The 27,959-nt window shown below is 37.4% G+C and overlaps 1 protein-coding gene across 1 annotated transcript; it reads left to right on the forward strand.

Annotated features, from left to right (window-relative positions):
• The first annotated feature begins 683 nt into the window (after positions 1 to 683).
• Positions 684 to 27,695, forward strand: kiaa0930. Its single transcript, XM_079816879.1, has 10 exons — positions 684 to 952; positions 6,095 to 6,243; positions 8,088 to 8,192; positions 8,315 to 8,392; positions 13,595 to 13,696; positions 16,054 to 16,194; positions 16,284 to 16,472; positions 17,670 to 17,829; positions 20,956 to 21,111; positions 25,529 to 27,695. Exons 1-10 carry the CDS (start codon positions 814 to 816, stop codon positions 25,567 to 25,569), a joined length of 1,260 nt encoding a protein of 419 aa, XP_079673005.1. The 5' UTR covers positions 684 to 813; the 3' UTR covers positions 25,570 to 27,695.
• Positions 27,696 to 27,959: the final 264 nt, after the last annotated feature.

Here is a 27,959-nt window from a genome sequence, read left to right on the forward strand (position 1 = left end):
GTGAGAGCGATTAGTAATTTGTTTATTATTATTATTTTAGTGCTGTCAAATCGATTAATCGCATCCAAAATAAAAGGTTTGTGTTTACATAATATATGTTTGTGTACTGTGTATAATTACGTGTATATATAGATACACACACATCCATGTATATATTTAAGATTTTTTTATATTTATATATAAAATATATATAATTAAATATAATATAAATTATATATACAAGCAAATATTTCTTAAATATATACATGAATGAGTGTGTATTTTATATACATAATAATTATACACAGTAGCCTAGACGCATATATTATGTTAACACAAACTTTTATTTTGGATGTGATAAATCGCGATTAATCGATTTGACTGCACTAATTTTTATTATTATTATTATTATTATTAAAGAAACCGAAATTGTACACCTTCAGGAGAACATTAAAGATCATCAAGAGAAAGTTTTGCATGTAACAAACAAGAAGAAAAACATACATAGGCCTACGTACACAAAACGGAAACAGTGATAAGTAACCTTAGATGAAAAGCAAATCAACCTCATCAATAGAATCATCCAAAAATGTTGTTCCAAGAATCTGTCACGTTTTTATTACTACTTGATATTAGTGAAGTGATATTAGTAGAAGTGGCATGCCCCCTATATAAGTGACGCCTACGGCATGACGTCAAGGGAAGAGCATGGGGTGTTCCCGTTCCCGACGCGAGTCACGCGACGCGTAAGCAGCTGACGGAAGTGCAGGGCGCTTGTGTTGTTGTGCTCGTGCTCGGCTTGTCATGTACAGCGGTCTGTGATGTTGCGGTGAGATGAGCGGTGCGATCATGGCAGCTCTATCGGGTCAAAGCGATGATCCCGCCGAACCGGACCAGTCCCTGCAGCACATGCTGAAGGCCATCGCGGACGAGCGGAACCGCCTGAGCGTCAAACAGGACCTTAGCGGACTGGGTCAGTACATTCAGCCGTAAACACTCACAGCCTCTCTGTCCTTCATTACCGCCGCACGTCCGTTGACATAACTTGATTTTATCATGTCGACCAAACGCGAAAACAGGCTCTCGCTCAACAGCTAGCCTATTGTTTCAGCTGGTGGTCCTTTATGACATCATAATTCACGAGGTGCGCCGCCGCTCTCTCTCGAGCCTGTGATGTCATAGTTCTATCCTCTATGTCTGTCTGACAGTCCGTCTGTGTTATCAGATGATATCATGTCAAGATTAAAATGTCCTATGTTATGTTTGATGTAATCACAATACAGCTCCCTCATAGCTAACACCTGTTGAAAATGACATAACTCAGTAATAATGTACGGTACAGAGTCGACTAAATGTGACCCTGGACCACAAAACCAGTCATAAGAGATGTATACATCATCTGAAAGCTGAATAAATAAGATTTCCAATGATGCATGGTTTGTTAGGATAGGACTATAGTTGGTTGAGATACAACTATTTGAAAATCTGAAATCTGAGGGTGCAAAAAAAATCGAAATATTGAGAAAATCAGCAATGCATATTACTACTTTTGATCTATTTACGGTAGGAAATTTACAAAATATCTTCATGGAACATGATCTTTACTTCTCCTAAATCAATAATTTTGACCCATACAATGTATTGTTATTAAAACACATATTATTGCTATTGCCACATATATCCGTGCAACTTCTGTTTTTGTGGTTCAGGGTCACATATACCAAATAATATTTATAATTGCTTTGTGAAACAACTACATTTTGGCTGATTGATTTCATTGACTATGCCTTTTAGCTTTTTCCGTCCTATTACAACACAGCAAAAGGGCTTTGATGAACTTTTTGGCTGTTAGGTGCTTTCTGCAAGGAAGCTGCTCTCATATTACAGTCGTGTTGTCAGGGTCAGAGTTCTATTGATTACTGAGTTACTCAAGTCGTGTCATGCACCGACATAAACACATTAGAGTGTTTTTCAGTTCACCTCACTCAACTAAGCTAAATTCCACAGAGGAAAGAAATTTTAGCCATTTTCCAAAAACATCTTTTCCCTCATCATGTTTGATTATGGTGATGGTCTTTGTGCGTCATTCTCTCTCTCTCCCTGTCTTCTTTCTTTGATGTTTTGTCCCCTTTAAATATTTCATTCTCTGTGCGACACACTGTTAATGTTTTGCGTTTTGCACGACTCTTCACTTCTGCTTCTGTGAACATCTTCCTCTGGTTACAACTGACACGTCTGTTAAGGTGTTATCTTTTTTGGTAACACTTTACTGTAATATTCAATTTGTTAACATGAGCTAATGCACTAAACTAATAATTAACTTTTGTATTATTTGTTTAATATTCTAGATTAATGTTGATATATATTGTTTCATTGTTTCATGTTTTTTGTTAATAAATAATACATTCGTGTTAATTTACACAACTTTAAATGTTAAAAATGTAAAATGGTTACCAAATGCTGTAACCTACTCTAACTGAATTTCACCTTATTCTAAAATGTTAAAATAAAATTCCCTCAATCCTGTTAATTAAGCAGTGGTCAGTTGGATCATTTTCAGGATGTGTTAATAAACCAGGGGTTTTCTGTGCTTCAAAGCTTTACAAACTGTATCCAGCTGTATTACTTACCAGAGAAAAATGTCATACTCTTGCTGGTTACTGGGGAAATAGAAGTAGATATTGTAACCTTATGCCAAGTGATCCTGAAATTATGCCATTAAAGGAATAGTTGACAAAAAAATAAAATTCTCATAAATTACTCACCCTCAAGCCATCCTATGTGTATATGGCTTTTTCTTTCAGCCGAACACAATCAGAGTTATATTACAAAAATATCCTGGCAAGGGTTGGGGCGATATGACCAAAATCTTATATCATGATATAAGTAATTTTATTTCACGATACCTAACGATATACTCTATATTGCCAAAAGTATTGGGACACCCCTCCAAATCATTGAATTCAGGGGTTCCAATCACTTCCATGGCCACATGTATTTAAAATCAAGCACTAGGTATGCAGACGCTTCTACAAACATTTGTGAAAGAATGGGTCGCTCTCAGGAGCTCAGTGAAGTCAAGCATGGTACCGTGATAGGTTGTCACCTGTGCATTTGTGAAATGTCCTCACTACTAAATATTCGACGGTCATCTGTTATTAAGTATTATAACAAAGTGGAAGCAATTGGGAACAACAGCAACTCAGCCACAAAGTGGTAGGCCACGTAAAATCACAGAATGGGGTCAGCGCATGCTGAGGCGCACAGTGCGTCAATAGCTACAGACCTTCAAACTGTGGCCTTCAGATTAGCTCAAGAACAGTCTATAGAGAGCTTCATGGAATGGGTTTCCATGGCCGAGCAGCTGCATCCAAGCCTTACATCACCAAATGCAATGCAAAGCGTCAGATGCAATGGTGTAAAGCACGCCGCCACTGGACTCTAGAGCAGTGAAAACGTGTTCTCTGGTGTGATGAATCACGCTTCTCTGTCTGGCAATCCGATGGACGAGTCTGGGTTTGGCAGTTGCCAGGAGAACGGTACTTGCCTGACTGCATTGTGCCAAGTGTAAGGTTTGGTGGAGGGGGGATTATAGTGTGGGGTTGTTTTTCAGGGGTTGGGCTTGGCCTCTTAGTTCCAGTGAAAGAAACTCTTAATGCTTCAGCATACCAAGACATTTTGGACAATTTCATGCTCCCAACTTTGTGGGAACAGTTTGGGGATGGCCCCTTCCTGTTCTAGCATTATGACTGCGCACCAGTGCACAAAGCAAGGTCCATAAAGACATGGATGAGTAGGTTTGGTGTGGGGGAACTTGACTGGCCTACACAGAGTCCTGACCTCAACCCGATAGAACACCTTTTGGGATGAATTAGAGCAGAGACTGCGAACCAGGCCTTCTTGTCCAACATCAGTGCCTGACCTCACAAATGTGCTTCTAGAAGAATGGTCAAAAATTCCCATAAACACACTAAACTTGAAGAGTTGAAACTGTTATAGATGCAAAGGGTGGGTCAACTCCATATTAAACCCTACAGATTAAGAATGGGATGCCACTAAATTTCATATGCATGTAAAGGCAGATGTCCCAAAACATTTGGCCATGGGTGTCGGAAGCAAAAAACATGTGGGTGGGTCCTCTCAGAATTTTTTTACTGTAGATGCCATATTATATTATAAGTACAAATATATTGCCTTGTTTCCTAAACGTCTGGTTGGGCAAGACAAAATTACGGAAATCACTGTATCATTGAGAGCGGCAATATTGTAGGCGTAAAATGCATGATATCAAGTTTTGACGCAAATCGTTGTGCATGTTCTCTCAACAGTTTAGTTCACTTAAACATAAATCACTGTGTTAACTTGCAAATACATGGTCACAGGTATGTATATTTAACCATTCAAGCCCAATTAGGCGGCAAAAATCACTCCGTTCAGTTCTCACGCACTGTGTGAGCACTGGCTTGTTTAGTGGTAGGAATTAGACGATTTAGTTGCTAGATTTGTTTCTAGCAGTAGACGAACTGAAAAGTTTCAGTGGCTCTAGTGGAACTGAAGAGAAGAAAGAAGTAGGTTGTTGTTGGCAGGCAGGGCTTTAGATGGTGTGTGAGTGTTGAGTTGGCTTGTCTGTTGCTGTTGATCTACTGCAGCATCTGTTACTGCTGGACTTCACAATGCACACTAACATGACTTCAGATTTGGCGTTTTCATTTAATTTGTTTATGAAAAAATGCATTAATCTTAGCTTGTAGATTTAGAACTTCAGGCAGAACTGAACATCTTCCTCTTTCTAAATGGGGATATGAGAGTCCAGGTCATATGATCATTTCTCTTTTTTTGGTAGCCTGATATCCATGGAAGTAAATGTCATGTTAGGAGCTACTGAAGCACTACTATAAAGCACTGTCCATTGGCAGGGTGATGGTGCCAGAGCTGGAACACTTCCAGTTTTCAGAACAGCTCTCTGTCTGGACAACACTAAATGGCTCATTAACATCAATAAAAATATCACCAGTGGACAACATCCAGTGTGATGTGTTTAGCAGCTCCTGCCACTTTTTGTTCCATGCTTGTCTGTTAAAATACAATTGAATTAATTGCTAGTAATTTAATTTGTCAAGTCACCTTTATTTATATAGCGCTTTTTACAATACAGATAGTTTCAAAGCAGCTTTACAGTGATGACAGGAAAATGATGCAACAAAACAGAAAAACAATGCAACAATCATTACATATTTAACTTTAGGATGCTTCAGAAGCAGCTCATGATGACATGCACTGAATTAAATTACTTTTGAATAAGTTTGAAATGTTTTCAAACCTTGTAAGACTCGTAAAAAAAACCTTGTTAAGTCTTATACAAGAATTAATTGGATTCTCAAAGGAGGGCTTTTCATACCAGAATGAATGTGTTTTCATACCAGAATGAACGTGTTAACACGACACCTTTTTCAACTGAAAATTGAAAAAAAAATTCAAGGCCGTTTGACGTTTTGGGGGCCTGAACTTTTGAGAACTAGTGCAAGTTTTTGAAAACTATGACCTCATGCGCATGCATGTTACATGTATAGGCGTGTAGTGTTTATTTACAAAGTGACATCGCCAACTACTGGCCTGGCAGGAATAATACAGCATTTGTAGTCATTTTTGCGGATATGTGCGAACGTTGATCGTTTTGACAGCGTTGTCATCTGTATACAAAACTTTTAAAAAACTTTTCAGTTTTTAGTACGTTGCTGTTGTTTAAACGTACCCTAGAACTAATTGCAAATTACTAATTTACCATTGTTTAATATTACTATCCATGTAGTGAAAAAGTGAAGTCATTTCAGTGGTGGAGCAACTTATTAAAATTTTGGTGTAAGATTATCACAGAATGTGTATTAAGCAAGTAAATTTCGTCAAAATGGTTTGTCAAATTTACATTAACATTCAATATCACCGACAACAATGGTCAGAATTTTTCTAAATCTGAAATCGGTCTGCAAAACTGATTTTTTTGCAGTCTGTACACTTATTATACATGTGTATTGTGCATTTACTTTTTCCGCTGCATTTAAGTAAACACACTTGTACGTTCTTGTAATAGATTCTTGTTTTGTTTTATTTTGTTTAGGGTGCTTTAAGGATGACCGCATAGTGTTCTGGACGTGGATGTTCTCCACATACTTCATGGAGAAATGGGCGCCCCGTCAGGATGATATGCTCTTCTATGTTCGGCGCAAGCTCGCTTATGTCAGTGCAGATGACACAGAAGGGAAAAAGGTGAGATGAACCTATTAGTTGTCACTGAACATATTAATTGAAATTTCATTCATGCCCTTGTTTTTTTTTTTTTTTTTTTTTGTGAGCACTGCAACAAATGGAAGTCATTCAGGTTATTTTTTGGTAAACTCTCTTTAATGCCCAGTATGTCCTGTCCCCTGTGCTCTGTTAATCTGTTATCACCTTCTCCCAGACAGGAAAGAATTACAGAGTAAATAACATCTGTTATAATTTCTAAGATAACAGAGAAAATTATCTATAATCTGGACATTCTTTGAGATTAATGAGATTGAGAACTTCTCAGATGTCATTTTGGATGCACAGCTAATTTATGAAATGTGAAACCACAGTTGGCATTTAAAAGTAGGGATGCATTGAAAATTCTGGGCCGAAACCGAAAATTCTGGATGCTCTTAGCCGAAAACCAAAACCGAAAATGCTTTTTTAAAAATTATTCATTAATTATTTTAAATCAGCTTATTTTTGTATAATTGTATTAATATTAGATTTTATCATTTTAATGATGCTGAATAAAAAAAAACAAAAAAAATAAGCCAAAGTACAAACCAAGATCAAATACACTAATTAGAAGCAAGGATAAATACGGTATAACAAAGTTACAAATAAAGTAAGGTAGGACTGTCAAACGATTAATCACATCCAAAATAGAAGTTTGTGTGTGTACTGTTTATAATTATTATGTATATTCGAATACACATACATGTATATAATGAAGAAATATTTGTATGTATGTACTGTATATATTTTTTATATAAATAATAAATATTTATATAAATAGAACCGATTTTTCTTAAATGTATACATGCATGTGTGTATTTATATATACATAATAATTATACATAGTACACACACATATATTTTGTAAACACAGACTTTTATTTTGGATGTGATTAATCGTTTGACAGCCCTAAAGTAAGGTCTAAAGTGGTACAGGTACAGACATGTAGTAATTAGGCCTAAATGTAAAATAACACTATAGTGTTCACTGTATAAATTAACTATAGATTCATCTTTGTTAAAACTGTGTTTTGTTGCTTGATTAACATTAATGACTTAGCCACAGGTATTTACAGGTTGCTGTCATTAAGACTGAATGCACGGATCCAATATAATGATGCACATCCGATTTCTTTCTCAACCTTTACGTTCACTTAAAGGGTTAGTTCACCCAAAAATGAAAATTAGACCATGATTTGCTCACTCTCAAGTCATCCTAGGTGTATATGACATTCTTCTTTCAGAAGAATAAAATCAGAGTTATATTAAAAAAGTCCTGGCTAATCCAAGCTTTATAATGGCAGTGATTGTTGTTCTGTTTTTGAAGTCCATCAAAGTGCATCTATCCATCATATAACTGCTCCACACAGCTCCAGGGGGTTAATAAAGGCCTTCTGAAGCGAATTGATGCGTTTGTGTCAGAAAAATATCCATATTTAAAACTTTATAAAGTAAATTATCTAGCTTCTGGCCTATCACCTTCCGTATTCAATTTATGGAAAAAGTGTTGTGCCTCTCACAGTTCAAAATGCTTACGCTACATCTGATGACATTGCACACCAGTTACACTCGTCAGACGTCAGAAGTTGAATACGGAAGGCGATACAGCTAAGTAGATTTTCTAAGATGTTTAGTTTTGCCTACTTTATTAATGCCATGCTAATCAGAGATCACCAAAAATTATTTGAAGTAGGTGTGTGAGAAGACGTTTTGAAACATCGAGGCACTAACCAGACAGAGAATCAGATGTTCCACCAAAAGCACCAGTTCGGAGCATCTGAAGTCGGAGTTTGATACTCTGTATCGATGACTTGCTTTGGTTTCAGGTGGAGGTCGAGGTTTACAGAAGAGACTCTAAAAAGCTGCCTGGGCTCGGTGATCCTGACATCGACTGGGAGGAGAGCGTCTATCTCAATCTCATCCTGCAGAAAGTAAGCAAACCTTAATGATCAGACGCTATGAGGTTTATTTATGCAATGTAAACAATTCATGCATCACACTCTGCATCATTGGCGTTTTCATAATGCTGTTTTGGTATGGTTTTGTCCCACAGCTGGATTATGTGGTCACATGCGCAGTTTGCACACGCTCGGATGCAGGAGACATCCACATCCACAAAAAGAAATCACAGGTAAGACAGCATTTGTGCAGATTGTGTATTAGGCTATACAGAAAGGTAACAGGGTTGACAGACTAAAAACAACTAATTTAACTGTAAGACTAAGTTCAAGGTTATTATACTAGAAGTTGTTTATTATAAAAATAATTGAATACACTTTTCAATAGTCAGTTGTTTACTAATAAAAAAAATCAACAAGGTTTACAGTCTTACAGTTCAGTCAGCCTTTAATAACTTAACTTCAAGGTGACACTGCAAGTTATTATTAAGAAAAGTGAATAAAGTGTTCCATACAGTAACAGACTTAAAGGGTTAGTTCACCCAAAAATGAAAATTCTGTCATTAATTACTTACCCTCATGTCGTTCGACACCCGTAAGACCTCCGTTCGTCTTCGGAACACTAAGATATTTTAGTTGAAATCTGATGGCTCTGAAAGGCCTCCATTGGCACAATGCACTTTACTCTCTCAAGACCCATAAAAGGTACTAAAGACGTCGTTACAAAGTCCATCTCACTACAGTGGTTCTACAATAACTTTATGAAGCAACGAGATTAGTTTTGTGCGCAAAAAAAACCTAAATAACGACTTGTATAATGATAAACGATTTCAAAACAGTGCATCATGAATCTTCGAAGCGTTATGAATCAGTGAGTTGATTCAGCGGTTTAGATCGCCAAAGTCACGTGATTTCAGCAGTTAGGCGGTTTGACACGCGATCCGAATCATGATTCGACTCGCTGATTCATAACTAGGGTTGGGAACCGAGGACCGGTTCTTATGCAGAACCGACTGATTTTTGAAAAATACCAGAACCGCGTGAAATTCCTACGTTTTGGTTCCGAAAACGGTTCTGGTGCAATGTGTGTGCGAAGCGCTGGGAGTGTATCCTTTAAAGGGATAGTTCACCCAAAAACGAAAATTTGATGTTTTTCTGCTTACCCCCAAGGCATCCAAGATGTAGGTGTCTTCGTTTCTTCAGTAGAACACAAAAGAAGATTTTTAACTCCAACCGTTGCTGTGTATCAGTCATATAATGCATTTCAATGGGGTCTAATTCTATTACAGTAAAGAAAACATGGACAGACAACTTCAAATTAAACCCCGCGGCTCGTGACAACACATTGATGTCTTAAAATACGAAACGGTCGGTTTCTGCGAGAAACCGAACGGTATTTATGCTATTATTTCACCTCATATCAGACGAATGTCATCAGCTCTCCAGACCGCCATCACTTCCTGTGAGTGAGGTCAAAACAGCAGCCGGGTCATAGATATATACATAGATGCCTCATTAGTGCCTGCGTGGATCGCTCGAATGAGGACTCAATGTATATATATCTATGACCCGGCTGCTGTTTTGACCTCACTCACAGGAAGTGATGGCGGTCTGAAGAGCTCATTCGTCTGATATGAGGTGAAATAATAGCATAAATAACGTTCGGTTTCTCGCAGAATTAAAAGAAAGATGTATCAATGTGTCGTCACGAGCCGCGGGGTTTAATTTGAAGTTGTCTGTCCATGTTTTTTTTACTCTAATAGAATTAGACCCCATTGAAATGCATTATATGACTGACACACAGCAACGGTTGGAGTTAAAAATCTTCATTTGTGTTCTACTGAAGAAACAAAGACACCTACATCTTGGATGCCTTGGGGGTAAGCAGAAAAACATCAAATTTTCGTTTTTGGGTGAACTATCCCTTTAATACAGAGCGACAGCTCACCTCATCATGAATATTAATTACGTTGCCTGCCGCTTCCAGCAGTGCAACCAATTAACGCAGTTCAGCACTGAAAGCCCTCGCGCTACACATTCTCGGTTTTGCATCAGATATTTACGCATGGTGAAAAGTCACACGTATGGATTCATTTCCAAAGAACGAATGACGATGAAGCAAAATGTATCACATGTGAAAAGTTAATAACATGCAAAGGAGGCTGCACTAGCAATTTGACTAAACATTTGCTACAGCACGGAATCAACCTCAAAACATGCAATGTTTTCAACTGTTTAAGGGAGACTGCTGCTCCTTGCACGTCCCCTTTGCCAGGTAGGAATTCATACATGGGTACATATGTTATTTCAGTAGTAATAAACTATAGACTATCAATTTATATTGAATAACTGAATTACTATTAATTTATTATACAACTAATTAATACATATAATTTATAACTTGCTTTTATTCAGAGACAGAGAGAAAATGTAATAAGACAATTTCAGAGGTGTTAATTTGAACATTTAATTTTAACGTCCATAAATTCCTTTTTTTGTTGTTGCAAGAATGGCTTAATTAATACTGTAATATATGTTCAATACAGGACTTTTTTTGACATTGCCAACCTGTAAATTAATTTGAGAGCAAGTAATAAACACAAAAAGGATTGTTTGAGTTGCGTATTGTGCCTTTTTCCTTTACCACTATTTGTTTAATAATTTTAATGGAACCGGAATCGGAACCGGAATCGTTAGGCAGAACCGGGACCGGAAAATTTCTCACGATTCCCAACCCTATTCATAACGCTTCGAAGCTTCATGATGCGGTGTTTTGAAATCGGTCATCACCTAAGTCGTTATTTAGTTTTTTTTTTGCGCACAAAATCTATTCTCGTCGCTTCATAAAGTTATTTTAGAACCACTGTAGTGAGATGGACTTTGTAACGACGTCTTTAGTACCTTTTATGGGTCTTGAGAGTGTAAAGTGCATTGTGCCAATGGAGGCCTTTCAGAGCCATCAGATTTCAACTAAAATATCTTCATTTGTGTTCCGAATATGAACGGAGGTCTGACGGGTGTCGAACGACATGAGGGTGAGTAATTAATGACAGAATTTTAATTTTTGGGTGAACTAACCCTTTAATATTCTTTTAGCTGTTATCCAAATAATATCATGAAAATACTGATTGTTTGTAGTTTAATACATAAAGAAAGTTGTGCATTTAAAAAAAAAAAGTTGTTTAATACAAAGAATCATAGTAACAGGGTTGACAGTCTTACTGTTCATTCAGTTATTATTAGAAAAGCAGAGGTGTCAAGTAACGAAGTACAAATACTTTGTTACCTTACTTAAGTAGACATTTTGGGTATCTATACTTTACTGGAGTAATTCTTTTTCAGCTGACTTTTTACTTCTACTCCTTACATTTTCACGCAATTATCTGTACTTTCTACTCCTAACATTTTAAAAATAGCCTTGTTACTCTTATTTCATTTCGGCTTGTTTTCATTCTGGCTTGTTCAAAAGATGAGAAGGATAAACATATACCATTCTGACACCCTATTGCATGCAACGTCAACTGGCGGCCCGCGGGCCAAATCCGGCCCGCCAGAGATTTCCATCCGGCCCCCAGAATAATACTGAATTCAGGAATAGCCTTGTAAGAGGAAAAAGTTTAGGGCTGGTCCGAATTCCATTTTTTGAGCTTCGGAGAGAGGGGCTGAACATATTTTTCTCTCTAATAAAGGCAGGAATCTGTGTCTGTATGTCCGTTTGCATCTTTATTATTTCGAGAACCGTTCATCCAATCGACTTCACAAGGGAGTGCAGTGTCGCATATGGTGCAATATAGATGGACACACGAGACGCGACACATTCAGAATTAATAAACTTTTAGTAAACTACAGTCAGAACAGCGCGAGCGGGAGGCGGCGCACCTCACGCGGGCAGAGCTTGTGCTCCGAGAACGGACACTGCACTAGTGATATAAAACGCACACACACAGGTCTGTTAAATTAAGCAATACTTTTAAGGTAGTCTAATATTTTTCTGACTAACAAATTGGCACAGTAAGGGTAGATTTAAATAAAGAAAAACGACATTTAAATAAAGAAAAAACGAAATTTAAATAAAGAAAAAACGAAATTTTAAATAAAGAAAAACGAAATTTAAATAAAGAAAAACGAAATTTAAATAAAGAAAAACGACATTTAAATAAAGAAAAAACGAAATTTAAATAAAGAAAAAACGAAATTTTAAATAAAGAAAAACGAAATTTAAATAAAGAAAAACGAAATTTAAATAAAGAAAAAACGAAATTTAAATAAAGAAAAACGAAATTTAAATAAAGAAAAAACGAAATTTAAATAAAGAAAAACGAAATTTAGATAAAGGCAAACGAAATTAAGTTAAATTAAAAACGAGATTAATTTAGATTGATAATAACGGATAAAAATGCAAATATACATTTTGTTTCTATTATTCTATTTTCCACTATGTCAAAGCAACAAAACACAAGCTCAGACATGCACTTCAGTCCATACAAACTCAGCTGTTCTGCGCTCTAGCCAGAGAACACTCCCATTGCTGGAACACGCGTCGGTTCTATTTCTAGCATGCGATTAATCAGTTTTGACTGTGCTAAGTACGTTATGTTCTATGTACTTCACGAAAGACATACTGTAGTTTTGTCAAAGCAAAGTGCAACACAAAGGTGAGCGCATTAATTTGTTTTTTTGGAAGATTATTGTACAGTATCAATGAAGGACACATTTTGGCAGTGGTGTGTGCATTAACGTGTGTGAAATGCCTGTTATTTACATTGCTTTTTCCGATCTCTTATATTGGGCACTTTTTGCACTGTTGACATTGAAAATGATGCACATGTTTTTTTCTGAGGGATTTCTGTTTCTACCTGGACATAGTCATATTTGATCTGTTTTCCTGGGAAATAGATTTTTTTATCATCAACATTATGTTTTAAGGAGATAAAACGGTACTTATCAATCTTGATTGGTATGTCAATAAAATATCTCATTATTTTGGCAGTTAAAGGTTTGGGTGTTTTTTTTTTCTTGGAGTGGGCGGGTTTTGGTGAGCTTTTGGGCAGGAAATCGGCGACCCAATCTGGCAACACTGATCACACATTTACATTCAGAGGCTCTCGGAAGCGCACGTAAACATCACATCCTTTGGATTTTCCCAGCGAAACAGGTCTGAGTCCTTCGCAAAAAAAGTCCTTTCGTTAAAAGCTGTTCACACACTGGCAATAAAAAATTCTTACTTTTAGCCCCTTTAAAAAGCAGTTTTACATATATTGTAGATATTTACCTGGTACTAGTCCTTTTTTACTTCCTAAAAGGGTAACATGTCTGCCATAGTATTGCGCAAATAATCATTCAGCAGTGTTTTACAATTTGAATGTTTAAAATCTTATTTTAATTTTACTTCTGTGTATATGCTAATAAACACGGTGGATCTCTTTATTTTACAGCAAGTGTTTGCCTCTCCCAGCAAACACCCAATGGACAGCAAAGGGGAAGAATCAAAAATGAGCTACCCCAACATCTTCTTCATGATTGACAACTTTGAGGAGGTAACTCTCAAATGTGGTGCTGGAGCAACGGTGCTAGAACAAAACCGCTAGTATTCTCAAGAGCTGTGTACTGCAACATCATGAGGTTAATCAAAGGTGTGTGTCCTCAAAGATAAGGAAATGAAGTATATTAGATTTTCAGGTCATATCACAGCGGTCGCTTTCTGAGGTGTGTATGAACCGGTTGGACAGGTTTATGTGCTTTTGTGCTGATGTTATTGACACGCTAGCACACAATTTCAGCAAGTTACACAAGCACAGATTAAGCCCAGTATTAACACAACCATATTTATAAATCCTCTTCAAATGTTAGAGGTTAAAGTTTCTTGCACCAAACAATGCATGTGTTGGCCGATGATCAGTTATATTCAGAAAAGACTGCAAATGTGTTTTAGCACTATAACTTTTTTGCCAAAGATTGAAATTTTCAATTTGGTTATGTCATCTTGAAAAAGGAAGTTTCCCTTGTATAATGTTTTCTTACAAAAAGTTCCTTACGGTGTGTGTGTGTGTGTGTGTGTGTGTGTGTGTGTGTAGTTGTCAGGTGAGGTGTTGAGTCGAGGATAAATGCTCAAGGAGTGATTTGTACGTTTGTCAGAACTTAAAATTAGTCTTAAATTAAGATCTTTTTTGTTGTAACATCATATATCTGTTATAACAAGTGGACTCCATTAAACCACACTGACAACACATTCATACGAGACTCGCTGTATAATGAATGTAGATTTAAACTGAAATTTTGAAATTGTCGACAAATTTATAAATGATTAAAGATCAGACAGGTTGTCACATGTGTTGGCCAAAACAATCATTCAATATTTTTTTCTTTTCATGAATTTGTATATTTCATAATTGTTTTGCTGCTTAAATGCCATTAAAGGGGCAGTGTGTGAATTGCATCGGCCACCACTCACACCAACTTTTCGGAGCGCATAGAGAAGCTACGGGGGCCGACCATAGACTGTAAAAAATATGGACGTATTGTCAGTGATGTCACCCATAGGATTCTGAAGATCAGTTTTGAAGCGTAAAGTAGGGACAAGCTGGCCGTCACTGCCGGACAAATGGGCAAAGAGGCTGGACGTGGGGGAGCTGAGGTGACGCGATGACTAACAGCAGATAAATGGCTGTCCACCTTTCACTCAAAGTGGCCACGCCCTTAATTATGCAGAACTTGAAGGCTTTATATAATGTTAACGAATGAGTTAACAAATGAGTTTCACCCCCCTCATAGTTGTCATGTAGGGCAAAATTAGCCGTATAGACCACAATTTGTACCAGGCTGTAAACATGTTTTTTTTCTGTTGTAAAGTTGGCCATTTTTACATGGGGCTCAATGAGATTCTGCTGTTTTTTGGAGCCTGACCCTAGTGGCCAGTCGATGAATTGCAGTTTAAGTCACTTTCATATTGGCTTCAAGAGAAACTGCGGGAGTTTGCCGCTTGGGGCTGACACAGGACAAAAATGTTGTTGGAGAGAGCAAAGAGTGACTAGCGCTCTGTAGAGAAGTTTGTCCGTTTAGGGGTACTGTAGAAACATGACAGCGCAAAATGGCGATTTCACTGTAAGGAGACCTGCGGTGTATGTAGATAGAAATGGCTCATTCTAAGGTAATAAAAACATAACATTAAGTAAGTTCTTTATACTCCACTGAAAACATGGTTATGTATAGTATATTGCATTTCTGTCAATAGATCCTCATAAATTCTTCACACTGAACCTTTAAATAATTTGTGCTATTGTTGTTGATATACTATTATTGTTTTGAAATTATTTTTTGTATTTTCTCATTTTAATTAATATTTTAGTCTTTTCCCCCCTTTTTTAATATCTATAGTTTTAGTTCTGGCTAATTTAGTACTATAATTAAATTTAATTAGAGCATAGATCTGAACTTAAATGGTTACAATTCATGAATGTTTTTGAATACACACTTAAGTGAAAGATGGGACCGATTATTACAGAAGTGAATGCACTTCAAAAAATGAAAGTACAAATCAGTTATAGAAGTTTAAGTTTACCGTGAAGCAAATGTACTGAACTAAACATTATTTTATACAGAGTCCAAATTATTTTGTAAAATATATTCTTAGATTACTAGAAAATCAAAGCCATACCAAACACACAAGTTGTTTTCCAAATTTGAAGTTGATGTTACAGAAATGAAGCCCACTAAAATGTCCAATTTCAAAAACACTCGAAAGTTCATCCTGTGAAAGCGTTAAGTTTTCAAATGATAGCCAATTTATGATGATTACTAACACATTAAGTAACAGCCTGAATAATGAGTAATTCTGACTAAGCAGTGGTGTAATTGTCATGATTGGCTGTGATTGGTGTGTGTGTACGTTGGGCAGGTGTTCAACGATATGACTGTTGGAGAAGGAGAGATGGTCTGCGTGGAGCTGGTGGCCAGTGACAAAAGCAACACATTCCAGGGCGTCATCTTCCAGGGCTCCATCCGCTACGAGGCCCTCAAGAAGGTCTATGACAACCGGGTATGCTTCCATGTGTGCGTGTCCAAAGTTTTGATTTATCTCAGATATGCTTCCTGTTTGTATTTTATGGTGTGTCTTGCCTTTTATAGGTAAGCGTGGCCGCTAAGATGGCCCAGCGGATGTCATTCGGCTTCTACAAGTACAACAACATGGAGTTTGTGCGGATGAAAGGTCCTCAGGGCAAAGGTCACGCTGAGATGGCCGTGAGTCGAGTGCCCACTGGAGACACCTCACCCTGCGGCACTGAAGAGGACCAAGACTCCCCACTCCACGAGAGGGTCGGTTCAACCCAAATACATGCTGAAACTTAACTCTTTCCCTGCCTGCGTTTTTTAATAAAGTTGACAGCCACCACCAGCGTTTTTAATCATTTCATGGCCATTTCAGCGTTTTCATGGCCTCCAGAATATTTTTTTGCATCTGAACATACAATATATCAAAAGAAATAACTGATCCTCTGCTTTTATTCTAGCTTCATGCATTATTTATTTATCAACACTTGAATGTGGATACGTTTAATTAAAAAAGGCAACATTTTGAGCAAAAAGCAGAGAAAAACATGTTTTTGTCAAAGACTATGTCTGGATCGGATTCAGAACGCTGATCAAAGCAAAGATGGAGTAGATCCATCAACACCCACAAAGCTTCACAGTCCTATAGCTCGTCCTGGGTCGACATTTCATTCGGTAACGTTAGGCAGTTTTAATATGATGTTTAATGTTTATCGTGTTATTTTACTTATGTGAAGAATAAGCGAAAACAAGCAATGGCATATGCAAGCAGATCCATGTCTTTTAATCTGGAGATTCTGTACTCTTTCAGAAGATGTCATAGCATCCCTTACCGTATAACAGTGAAAACACGGAAAGCTGGAAAATATATGTGACTGTGCTTTGCGCTTTTAATAACTTGAGACTTTAACAACTGAGAATGTTGTTTCACAACGTAGATTCACACTTATATAAATGGATGGCATACACGCTTTCACATAGCAATCCCGGTAAATTACTGTAAAAACGTGGTTTTGCTCTTAAAAACACGAGAGTCATAAGAGTAACTATAGTACAACTGCAAAGCCTGCAACTCCGACAGAGCTTTACTATTAGCCCAAAGCAGACTTCTTACATCAGTGCTTTCCGACCTTGTACATGCTCATACCGCTAATCTTCATTCTTTGTAACAGTGCCAGTAAATCACTGGTATGATGCTGTGTGTGTACAAACTTCTCATAATTTACCAGTCAATGTGTGAAAGGGGCTAGTGTCTCAAACATCATGTGATATGGAAAATAGCCCAAAATAGCCCTAACATTTTCCTTAATGTGGAACACTTGCACACCTGATAACATTGGTTTGTTTTAAACAACCCTTTAAAAGTGTTCTAACGTGATGTCAAATTTCACACCATAATAAAATGAATCAAACAATTCTTGTATCATGTAATAAGGTGCATTGACAGTTCTGTTTTCCTTATAGGTGACATCATTCAGCACTCCCCCTACCCCAGAGAGAAACAGACCCTCCTTCTTCTCACCGTCACTCCGGCGGAAAGTGCCCCGAAATCGAAACGCTGAGATGAAGAAATCGCATTCGGCGAACGACAGTGAGGAGTTTTTCAGAGAGGAGGATGATGAAGGTACAAAAACACAGTGGACCAGTAGTGACATTTAACAACAGTGAACCGTTTTAGCTGTAAATATTCTAGAGGAGAACTGGCATCCAGACTGATCCTGGTTTCTCCCAAGGTTTATTTTTCTCCATTAGGTCAGCTAATGGGGTTTTGGTTTCCTTGCCACTGTTGCCTCTGGCTTGGCGTGCTCAGTTGGGGACACAAAATTTTTCAACTAAATATCCAAATCTAATTATTAAACTAAATTAACCATATAAACTAAATTACTGATCTAAAGCCCACAGTAGCTGCGTTTCCATTACCCTTCAAATTGCGCAAATTGAAATTGCGAATTGAAAATACGCCCAATGGAAACGCATCAATTTCGCAAAAACTCCCATATATCGCAAAAAAGTTTTTACGCTAGCATGAGGTCGTTTTTCAGGCAATTCGAAAAAAGAAATTTTCGCAAAACTGCAATGGAAACAGTTTTTTCGCATTTACAGGTCACCTGGTACGGTCACGCATTGCTCTCATATAGGGCCTACATATCATTTTTTTTCCACTCAAGTATGTACGAGATCTTATGTCGTTAAATGACATATATTTTCTCCTAATAAGGAAAGTGGCGTAACTTTATAATGACGGACCCGGTGCAACCACAAATATCATAACTATCTATAGGCCTATACTGTAATTATGACATATATTCAAGAAATGTATTAAAACAGAAAGACGCTATAGTTTCAGCCTTGCTCAAAGACTATCCATTCCCGACGATCTTGGTTTGCTTCTTAATATTAAATATAGCCTACAGCCAAATAGTTGTTAAACATTGATCAAAATAAAAATACAATTTATACAAAACGAAATTAATTTTAAAGAAAGACTTTCTAGAAAACACAATTCAATTGTGCTCAAAATCCATTTCTCCAGACATATGCGCATCTGATTATGTAGCCTTACTCATGCTGCTCACTTTTCATAATCAACATATGAAATTAAAAGATTATAATATTTAGACATAGCCTAACTATATGAAACTAAATAGGCTACGTTTTCTTTAACCCTCTTTCCGACGAAGTCGTTGTCACCTTTTGATGATTTTTTTCCTTAGGCTATTCCAGCGGAAACTTAAAATACTCCGTAATTTTTAGCCATACAGATAAGTGCAAGACATAATTATAAACTATAAACTGTCTACTTTTATTTGTGTACATTCACGATAACAGCAAAGGCCGTGGACTCAGGAACAGATTATTTTGCACTCCACTCCAAACGCTGTCTTCATTTCAAAAATATATTTTGTTTATTAAACGCAAAGTTTTTCATTTCAAAAGCATTTCTAAATTCAGTTTATATTTCCAAAAACGAAATTCCGAGCCAAAATAACGAAGTGGTAAAAAAAACGTTGAGTTACCACCATGCAAATTCAAACTTTTCGCTCGTCTCTGTATGTGGCAATGCGTCACAATAACCCGGCTTATGTAAAAGTCTATCATTCTTTACAGATGATGGTATGTTTGGACAGAAGACGAGTTCTTTATTAAACTAATAAAATGCCACAATTTATCATAACACCTCATATGTGCCGCTCAAGTATAGGCCTAAGGTGCATTCCTTGCCATCAGTGCTATAACACGCACGTCTCTTTCCATTAAAAATAATGGCGTGCGGTGGCTGGGATGTACATAAACCTAACAACATACGTAGCATGATTTTTGGAATGATTTATCACGAGAGGAAAAAAAATGTTTTAGTCGCATAACATCAGGTAATGGAAACGCTGTCATTTCGCAATGTTTTTGTCGACTTTTAGAAAATATCGCAAAAGTTTTGCGCAAATCTGTAATGGAAACGCGGCTACTGTCACTGTATGATAATTGAAATGAACTGATGACATCACTGTTTTCTCCAGAATGGCAATACGGCTGAATAAAATTGTTGCATTATTTTCCTGTTGAACACTGTAAAGCTGCTTTGAAACAAACTGCATTGTTAAAAGCGCTATATAAATAAGGTCATGTAGACAATTACGTGATACAGCTGCCATGTATCTTTCTAGATTTTGTTTGCCCTGCAAAGACAGCAGTGTAGAATCGGCAGTCTGGAAAATCCACTTTGAACGAGCTTGAAAAAAATACATGACCGTTCTAAAAATATCATTCTGAAATATTCAGGCATTTAAATTGATGGAAAGAGATTATACCTAAAAGCATTTCTTATCCAGTGGTTTCCTCTAGTGGACAACATTAGTATTAAATCCTTCATCTGTCATTTACATTGAGAAAATGCTGAAATATGATTGGCTGCTTGCGGCCATGTTTGTTGATTTGTCAGATGAACAATGTCGCCGGGCCAATTATTTAACTTATTTTATTCTTTGACAACTCAATCTTTTGAAGACTTTTTGTTATGAGCATCCGAGGATGATGCATGCCAGGTTTTGTGCAAATCAGATGAATGGCCTACGATGAGTTCGAAAAAATCAAAATGGCGGAAATGAAACTGCCAAGAACATAATTTTTTAGATTTACACCAAGGGATTCATAGGAAAAAAGATTTTTTAATCTAGCCAACACGGCTCTGGAGTTAAAATGGAATGCACAAAGAACCTTATTATAGCGCCACCTAATGTCACTGGTCTTAGTAGGGGGTGTAACCATCTCACCAACTTTGGGGTCTCTTTTATGTCTTTTTTTAGACTTTTAGGGCATAAAAATAAGCAGAAAATCCTACAAAAACAATAGGGTTCCAGCACTTTGTGCTAGGACCCCTAATTAAATGCCACATGTGTAAAATTCATATTCAAAATTCAAATATTTTTGTAATTTTTCTGGATCCATACAGGGTGGCCATTTATAATTGTCTGTAAAACAAGTGTTGTTTAGGGCTGTCAAAGCTCATGTTATGTTAAAACACTGTTTTTTTTTTTAAAACAAATTAACCAATATTACGTTTTCATTCGTACTTTTTTTGGACAAAAAAAATCTCATGATTTCAGTCAAAATAGTTTATTCTATTGAAAGCCCTAGTTTTAAACTGGAAGAAATAAAAAACAAATATGCATACAACTTTGTGGAGGAGAAAAACATACCTTTTTTGTAACTGCCCCATCCAAAGTAAAATGAAGGTTCATTCCTCTCTCCTCAGACCTGTGCAACACTACAAACCTGCGCTCCCGCTCTCTATCAGGCACTGGCCGCTCGCTGGTGGGTTCTTGGCTCAAGCTGAACCGAAAAGAGGAGTATTTTCTGCTGTATTCTCATCTCACCTATGTGACTCTTCCTTTGCATCGTATCACCACAGGTACAGCACACCTGCCCTCCATACATGTGGCAAGCTGTTTTAACTTAATGTAAAGTAAGAGCTCTCTAATTGGAATTCTTACTAGTAAGAATATAGTTAAAGAGCTCTGTAATTGCATTCTTTCTATTGAAGACTATTTTAGAGCTCTACAATAAAATAACTGCATTACAGAGCTCTCAATTCTGCACATTTATTATAAGATGCACCTCATGTATATTCAAAAACATATAATTTTTTCAGTGATGAATAGCAGTGCGTGAGGATCTAATGATCTGTTAAGAATTATATATAAGTAATACTGTTTTTAGTGTTGAGTAAAATCATAAAATTATGGTTTATAGAGCAGAAATATAGGTAGGCTACGTACTGTAAGCTCTTTTTAATGGTAAATTTATACTAAAACTGAAAAGATGCATATAAATGTATACCCAGTGGTTTTCATATTTATTTATGGTTGTAAAATACCTATTTTGCAGGTTTTCCTACTTAAAAAGCATGTAGAGGTCTGTAATTTTTATCATAAGTACACTTCAACTGTGACAGACGGAATCTTAAACAAAAATCCAGAAAATCACATTGTATGATTTTTAAATAATTAATTTGCATTTTATTGCATGACATATGCAATATATTTATTTGATCACCTCCCATCCAGTAAGATTTCCGGCTCTCATAGACCTGTTAGTTTTTCTTTGAGAAGCCCTCCTGTTCTCCACTCATTACCTGTATTAACTGCACCTGTTTGAACTCGTTACCAGTATAAAAGACACCTGTCCACACACTCAATCAAACAGACTCCAATCTCTCCACAATGGCCAAGACCAGAGAGCTGTGTAAGGACATCAGGGATAAAATTGTAGACCTGCACAAGGCTGGGATGGGCTACAGGACAATAGGCAAGCAGCTTGGTGAGAAGGCAACAACTGTTGGCGCAATTATTAGAAAATGGAAGAAGTTCAAGATGACGGTCAATCTCCCTCGGTCTGGGGTACCATCCAAGATCTCACCTCGTGGGGCATCAATAATCATGAGGAAGGTGAGGGATCAGCCCAGAACTACACGGCAGGCCTGGTCAATAACCAGAAGAGAGCTGAGACCACAGTCTCAAAGAAAACCATTAGTAACACACTACACCGTAATGGATTAAAATCCTGCAGCGCACGCAAGGTCCCCCTGCTTAAGCCAGCGCATGTCCATGCCCATCTGAAGTTTGCCAATGACCATCTGTGAAGCATGGAGGTTGAAACATCATTCTTTGGGGATGCTTTTCTGCAGGGGCGCTGCTAAGAGGGGGAAAGTTAGGACCGTTCTAAGGGTCCACACACTTTTGGGGCCCCCAGAGATTGGTTTATTAGTAGTAACAGTACTAGTAGTAATGTATTATAAATGTATAATCTACCAAAGAGTTACAAATATAAAAAAGATGGCTTATTTCTGCATTTCCGGCAAAATCCAGCAAAACGCTCCACTCATGAACTGCTCACGCTCAAATCCCACTCCGACATGAAGTTTCTCTATACTTTAATTGTTGCAGCCATTAAGGTATTTATTTTATATTTATGTTGAAATATTATAATGTTACTTTTTATGTCCATGTTGTCAATCTGTTTCGATTATGAAAAGTGAACAGCCTGAGATAGGACACATAAGATCCGCAATGCCAGGAGACATTGAGTGGGTCAGACATGATTGTGACCACTTCATTAAGTTTTGTTTTGTAGAAATTGTATCTTAATTTTAATCAATGTTTCATCAGCCAATTGGGGGATTCTGGGTTTAGCAAGCAGAGCTTAAAGGGTTAGTTCACCCAAAAATGAAAATTCTGTCATTAATTACTCACCCTCATGTCGTTGGACACCCGTAAGACCTCCGTTCATATTCGGAACACAAATGAAGATATTTTAGTTGAAAGCTGATGGCTGAGAAAGGCTTCACACAGGCCTCCATTGGCATTCAGTACATTGACACTTCCAAGATCCATAAAAGGCACTTAAAACGTCGTTACAAAGTCTATCTCACCACAGTGGCTCTACAATACGTTTACGATGCCACGACAATAGTTTTTGTGCGCAAAAAAAAATCAAAATAACACCTTTAACCAACTTGTTCTCGACTTCCGTGTGTGCCTCCACGACGCATGCGCGAGAATATGACGTAGCGCCGGCGTTCGGGAATCCATGAAATACACACTTTAACCCCATTTTGAGAACTACGCCGAGACCTAAAGCACGATCAATGTAGAATCCAACAGCTTAGACACGCGCGTCTTCCTCTGCTCGTAAACAAATCGCTTCTGGGTCATGTGTCCGAACGCCGGATCTGCGTCATATTCTCGCGCATGCGTCGTGGAGGCATACACGGAAGTCGAGAACAAGTTGGATAAAGGTGTTATTTTGATTTTTTTTTTGCGCACAAAAACTATTGTCGTCGCATCATAAGATTATTGTAGAGCCACTGTGGTGAGATAGACTTTGTAACGACGTTTTAAGTGCCTTTCATGGATCTTGGAAGTGTCAATGTACTGAATGCCAATGGAGGCCTGTCTGAAGCCTTTCTCAGCATCAGCTTTACACTAAAATATCTCCATTTGTGTTCCGAATATGAACGGAGGACTTACGGGTGTCCAACGACATGAGGGTGAGTAATTAATGACAGAATTTTCATTTTTGGGTGAACTAACCCTTTAAACAGATTTTGGATAGCTAGGTTGGTGTGGTAGAGGGCCCAACATCATATTCTTTCATAGGGCCCAAAATTGCTAGCAGCGCCCCTGCTTCTCTGCAAAGGGGACAGGACAACTGCACCGTATTGAGGGGAGGATGGACGGGGCCATGTATCGCGAGATCTTGGCCAACAACCTCCTTCCCTCAGTAAGAGCATTGAAGATGGGTTGTGGCTGGGTCTTCCAGCATGACAACGACCCGAAACACACAGCCAGGGCAACTAAGGAGTGGCTCCGTAAGAAGCATCTCAAGGTCCTGGAGTGGCCTAGCCAGTCTCCAGACCTGAACCCAATAGAAAATCTTTGGAGGGAGCTGAAAGTCTGTATTGCCCAGCGACTGCCCCGAAACCTGAAGGATCTGGAGAAGGTCTGTATGGAGGAGTGGGCCAAAATCCCTGCTGCAGTGTGTGCAAACCTGGTCAAGAACTACAGGAAACGTATGATCTCTGTAATTGCAAACAAAGGTTTCTGTACCAAATATTAAGTTCTGCTTTTCTGATGTATCAGATACTTTTGTCATGCAATAAAATGCAAATTAATTACTTAAAATCATACAATGTGATTTTCTGGATTTTTGTTTTAGATTCCGTCTCTCACAGTTGAAGTTTACCTATGATAAAAATGACAGACCTCTACATGCTTTGTAAGTGGGCAAACCTGCAAAATCTGCAGTGTATCAAATACTTGTTCTCCCCACTGTAGATGCTATAATGAAATTAGTGGGCTAGTATAATAGTGCAATTTTCCGTCACTCTATATTATTCATATATAATTATCGGAAAATTAAAACAAACATGGTGGATAAAACAAGAGAGAGAAATACATTTTAAAACCCATTTGTCACAGTGATGAAAAGCCTAACAATTATATGTAGCTAAACTTCTGCAAATATGTTACAGTGCATAATACCATACACCAAAATGAGATGCTGCTGCTCAACATGTCTGGTAATTTACCAGACAAAATATCATCTCAAGTTTTCTTTGATAACTTCCAAACCTGTATGAATTTCTTTCTTCTGCTGAACACAAAGGAAGATATTTGTAAGAATATTTGTAACCAAGCAGATCTTGGCAGCCATTGATTACAATGGTGGGGGAAATACTAAGGTAGTCAAAGACTGCCGAGATCTGCTTGGTTACAAACGTTCTTCCAAATATCTGGAACAACTTTAGGGATGAGTAAATGATGACAGAATTTCATTTTTGGGTGAGCTATCCCTTTTAGTATTTTCAGGAGTATAAAGATGTGAATTCATGTAGTGATTTAAATATTATTTTTCAATTACAATACATCTGAGTAGTCATCTAAGTTTTGTGGTCATTCTGACACAATGAAAGTACAAATAATATAATATATTTCACTCTAATAGGGCTTTTATTTTGAAGTGTAGCACCACAGGTGGGATTAAAAAAGGGTGTAAGCGCAAATCTGTTTTGCATCTAATGAATACAAGTTGTTAGTTGTAAGAATAAAATTGTGAATCTTTGTAAATGGAATTCTTACTAGTAAGAATTGAACTGGAGAGCTCAAAGCTCTCTAACTAAATTGTTACTAGTAAAAACAATTACAGTGAGTAAGGAACATTTTGAGCTAAAATGGCTTGCCATACATTGAAACAAACTTATTTCTGTACGTTCACCTTGAACATTAATTGTAATGGCTAATGGCCCTCTAATGTTTTCTTTTTTTTAGATATTCTGGAGGTGAGACAAAAGCCCATTTTGATGACATAGCATTTACCAGACTCCTCAAAAACAGTTACCAAGTGCCTCCTCACATCAGGCCCCAGAGGAACTGCCATCTGGCATCTGGACAGATAACCAAAAAAAAACTACAAACAGTGACCGAGAAGAGGAAAGGGAACAAACTCCATCAAGAAGTGCCTCTTCCACCTGTTCTTCAGCGAGACACCCTCCAGAACGGCTCGAGACCTGGAACTAAAGTGGTGCGAAAGGGAAATGAAACACAATAAACGAATGTCGTTCTTGTAAATACACTGCTGCTTAGATACTCAGTGAAATGTACCACATGACCACAGCCGTCTCCCTTCCTTCCTTCCTTCCTCCCTCAAGAGACACTCGTAGGTTTCACGATATTGCTGATTTTGTGCATAGTATATTTTCCAAAGGATGTTTCCTCTCAGCTCTAGGCCTTAATACATCGCTAACCAGCTAATATATACAACACACGCCATCCTTTTGATAGCCCATTGCTAATGAACAGCAGATGTCCAGCAAACGTCCTCCTTTACTTACACGATTGTCTGTTACTTGATATGTTCAAGGGGATTTATGATATCCAAATACTAGTGAACATGAAGTGTCTCCTGAGAGGGCTGACACATGTTTTAGGGCTCGGTAGAAGGATGATGACAGCACCTGAGCACAGTTCTTGGAAACATCTCCGTCCACAAAGACACTTTGTCCTTAAACGTGACACTGCTTTTTTGTCCTCCGCTGTGATATCTTCGAGTTTGGTGACGCTCATCTTCGAGTTTCAGTTTTGAAAACTCTTTTGCACTAAAGGGCTTTTGGAGTTGAACATGTTTAGCCAACCCAAAGTGTCAGTATTACTTTGTTTTTTGTATCTGTGTGTGTGTGTGTGCGCGTCAGCTGAATGTAATAACTGATCCGACAGCTTTAATATCCATTTGATATTTGATAGGGAGATTTGCCAGCAGCATTTTGAAGTTGTTGTTCAAACTATTTTAAGACCCTAGTCCTGTTTTATTTCTCTTTTTGCTGTAGGTGCAAAGCTTCAGTTAAAGGTTGTTTTTATGGAAGTCCAAGTTTGTTAAACGCTTAACATGCGCTTTTGTATCAAGTGGTAATTCAGCAGTAAATGTGCATGTTGTCATATTTATGTTGGTAGTATATATATACACCTTTTCTGTACATCTTTATGAAAATACACATAAAAAAAGCTATTGATGCATTTTTTTTTGCCCAAAGGTGTTTTCACACAAATTCTTGGAAAATGTAAAACGTGAAAGGATAGAATAATATGGAGGGCAAATCAATAATTAGTTTTCCACAAATTATTAGCGTTCATAAATAAACATATCTTTTAAAACTTAAAGGGTTAGTTCACCCAAAATTTCTGTCATTAATTCCTCACACTCAAGTCGTTCCAAACCCGCAAGACTTTCGTTCTTCTTTGTAACACAAATTGAGACTTTTTTGAACAGACTGAATTTAGGCATACAGGTTTGGAACGACATGAGGGTGAGTAATAAATGAAATTTTTAAAGTCCACTTACTGGTTGTATCATTTAGTGATGTACGCTTTCGAAACAAAAGATTTGTAAATGCTTTGAAGTTTCAAAGCATTTACAAATCTTTTGTTTCGAAACGTGTGTTGAACTCCAAGGCACGTCATTTCAGCAAATTAGGTTTTGTTACTTCATACAAGAGTGCTGCAGTGATGACGTATTTTTGTTGGCCAACTCGGAAGTTAGCATCACCCTGGTTTTCACATGGGTTTTCATTGCTTTTGGATAATTGTAGAAAATAAGCTGTGCAACCAACAAAAGTTTATGATTCTTGCATGTTTAGTTTCATACTAATAATCTTCACAAGTTAACAAAACTTGAATTATGAATTTTTACGTGTGAATACAACTGCCAGAACTAAAGAGCTATAAGCGAACTACACCATGCTCACATGACTTCAACATTGCCAAACAAAAAAATTTTTCCCTGAAAGTAGATGAGTACACCTGTTCGTCTGATGACGTTTAATGTCCATGTCAACCACTGTATAGTCCCACCTTTTTCAAGACAAGAAAAACCTTTTTACAAATTACAAGGGATAATTACTGATCTATTTTATGTAATATAATAAAATGTGAAACTATCTTGAGTTTGTTAACTCATTTCACAGACCAAAAACCCTTCAGCTTTCCATTGAAACCCCAATGAAGCAAACCAAAGGCAATAGTTGCAAGAACCAAAACTCCAATTGACAGAAATGGAGAAAGATTGTTAACACAGCAATCTTAGTTCTACCATATTTGTAACAAGGAGTGGATTTTGCATCCTTGGTTAAACGGAATATACTAGTTGATCTGAGATCTTTTGTGTAGAATTTAAACGCCATCAACATCGATACCATATGACGACTAA

Source organism: Gobio gobio (genome assembly GCF_949357685.1).
Source record: "Gobio gobio genome assembly, chromosome: 5".
In the NCBI taxonomy this organism is placed as follows: domain Eukaryota; kingdom Metazoa; phylum Chordata; class Actinopteri; order Cypriniformes; family Gobionidae; genus Gobio; species Gobio gobio.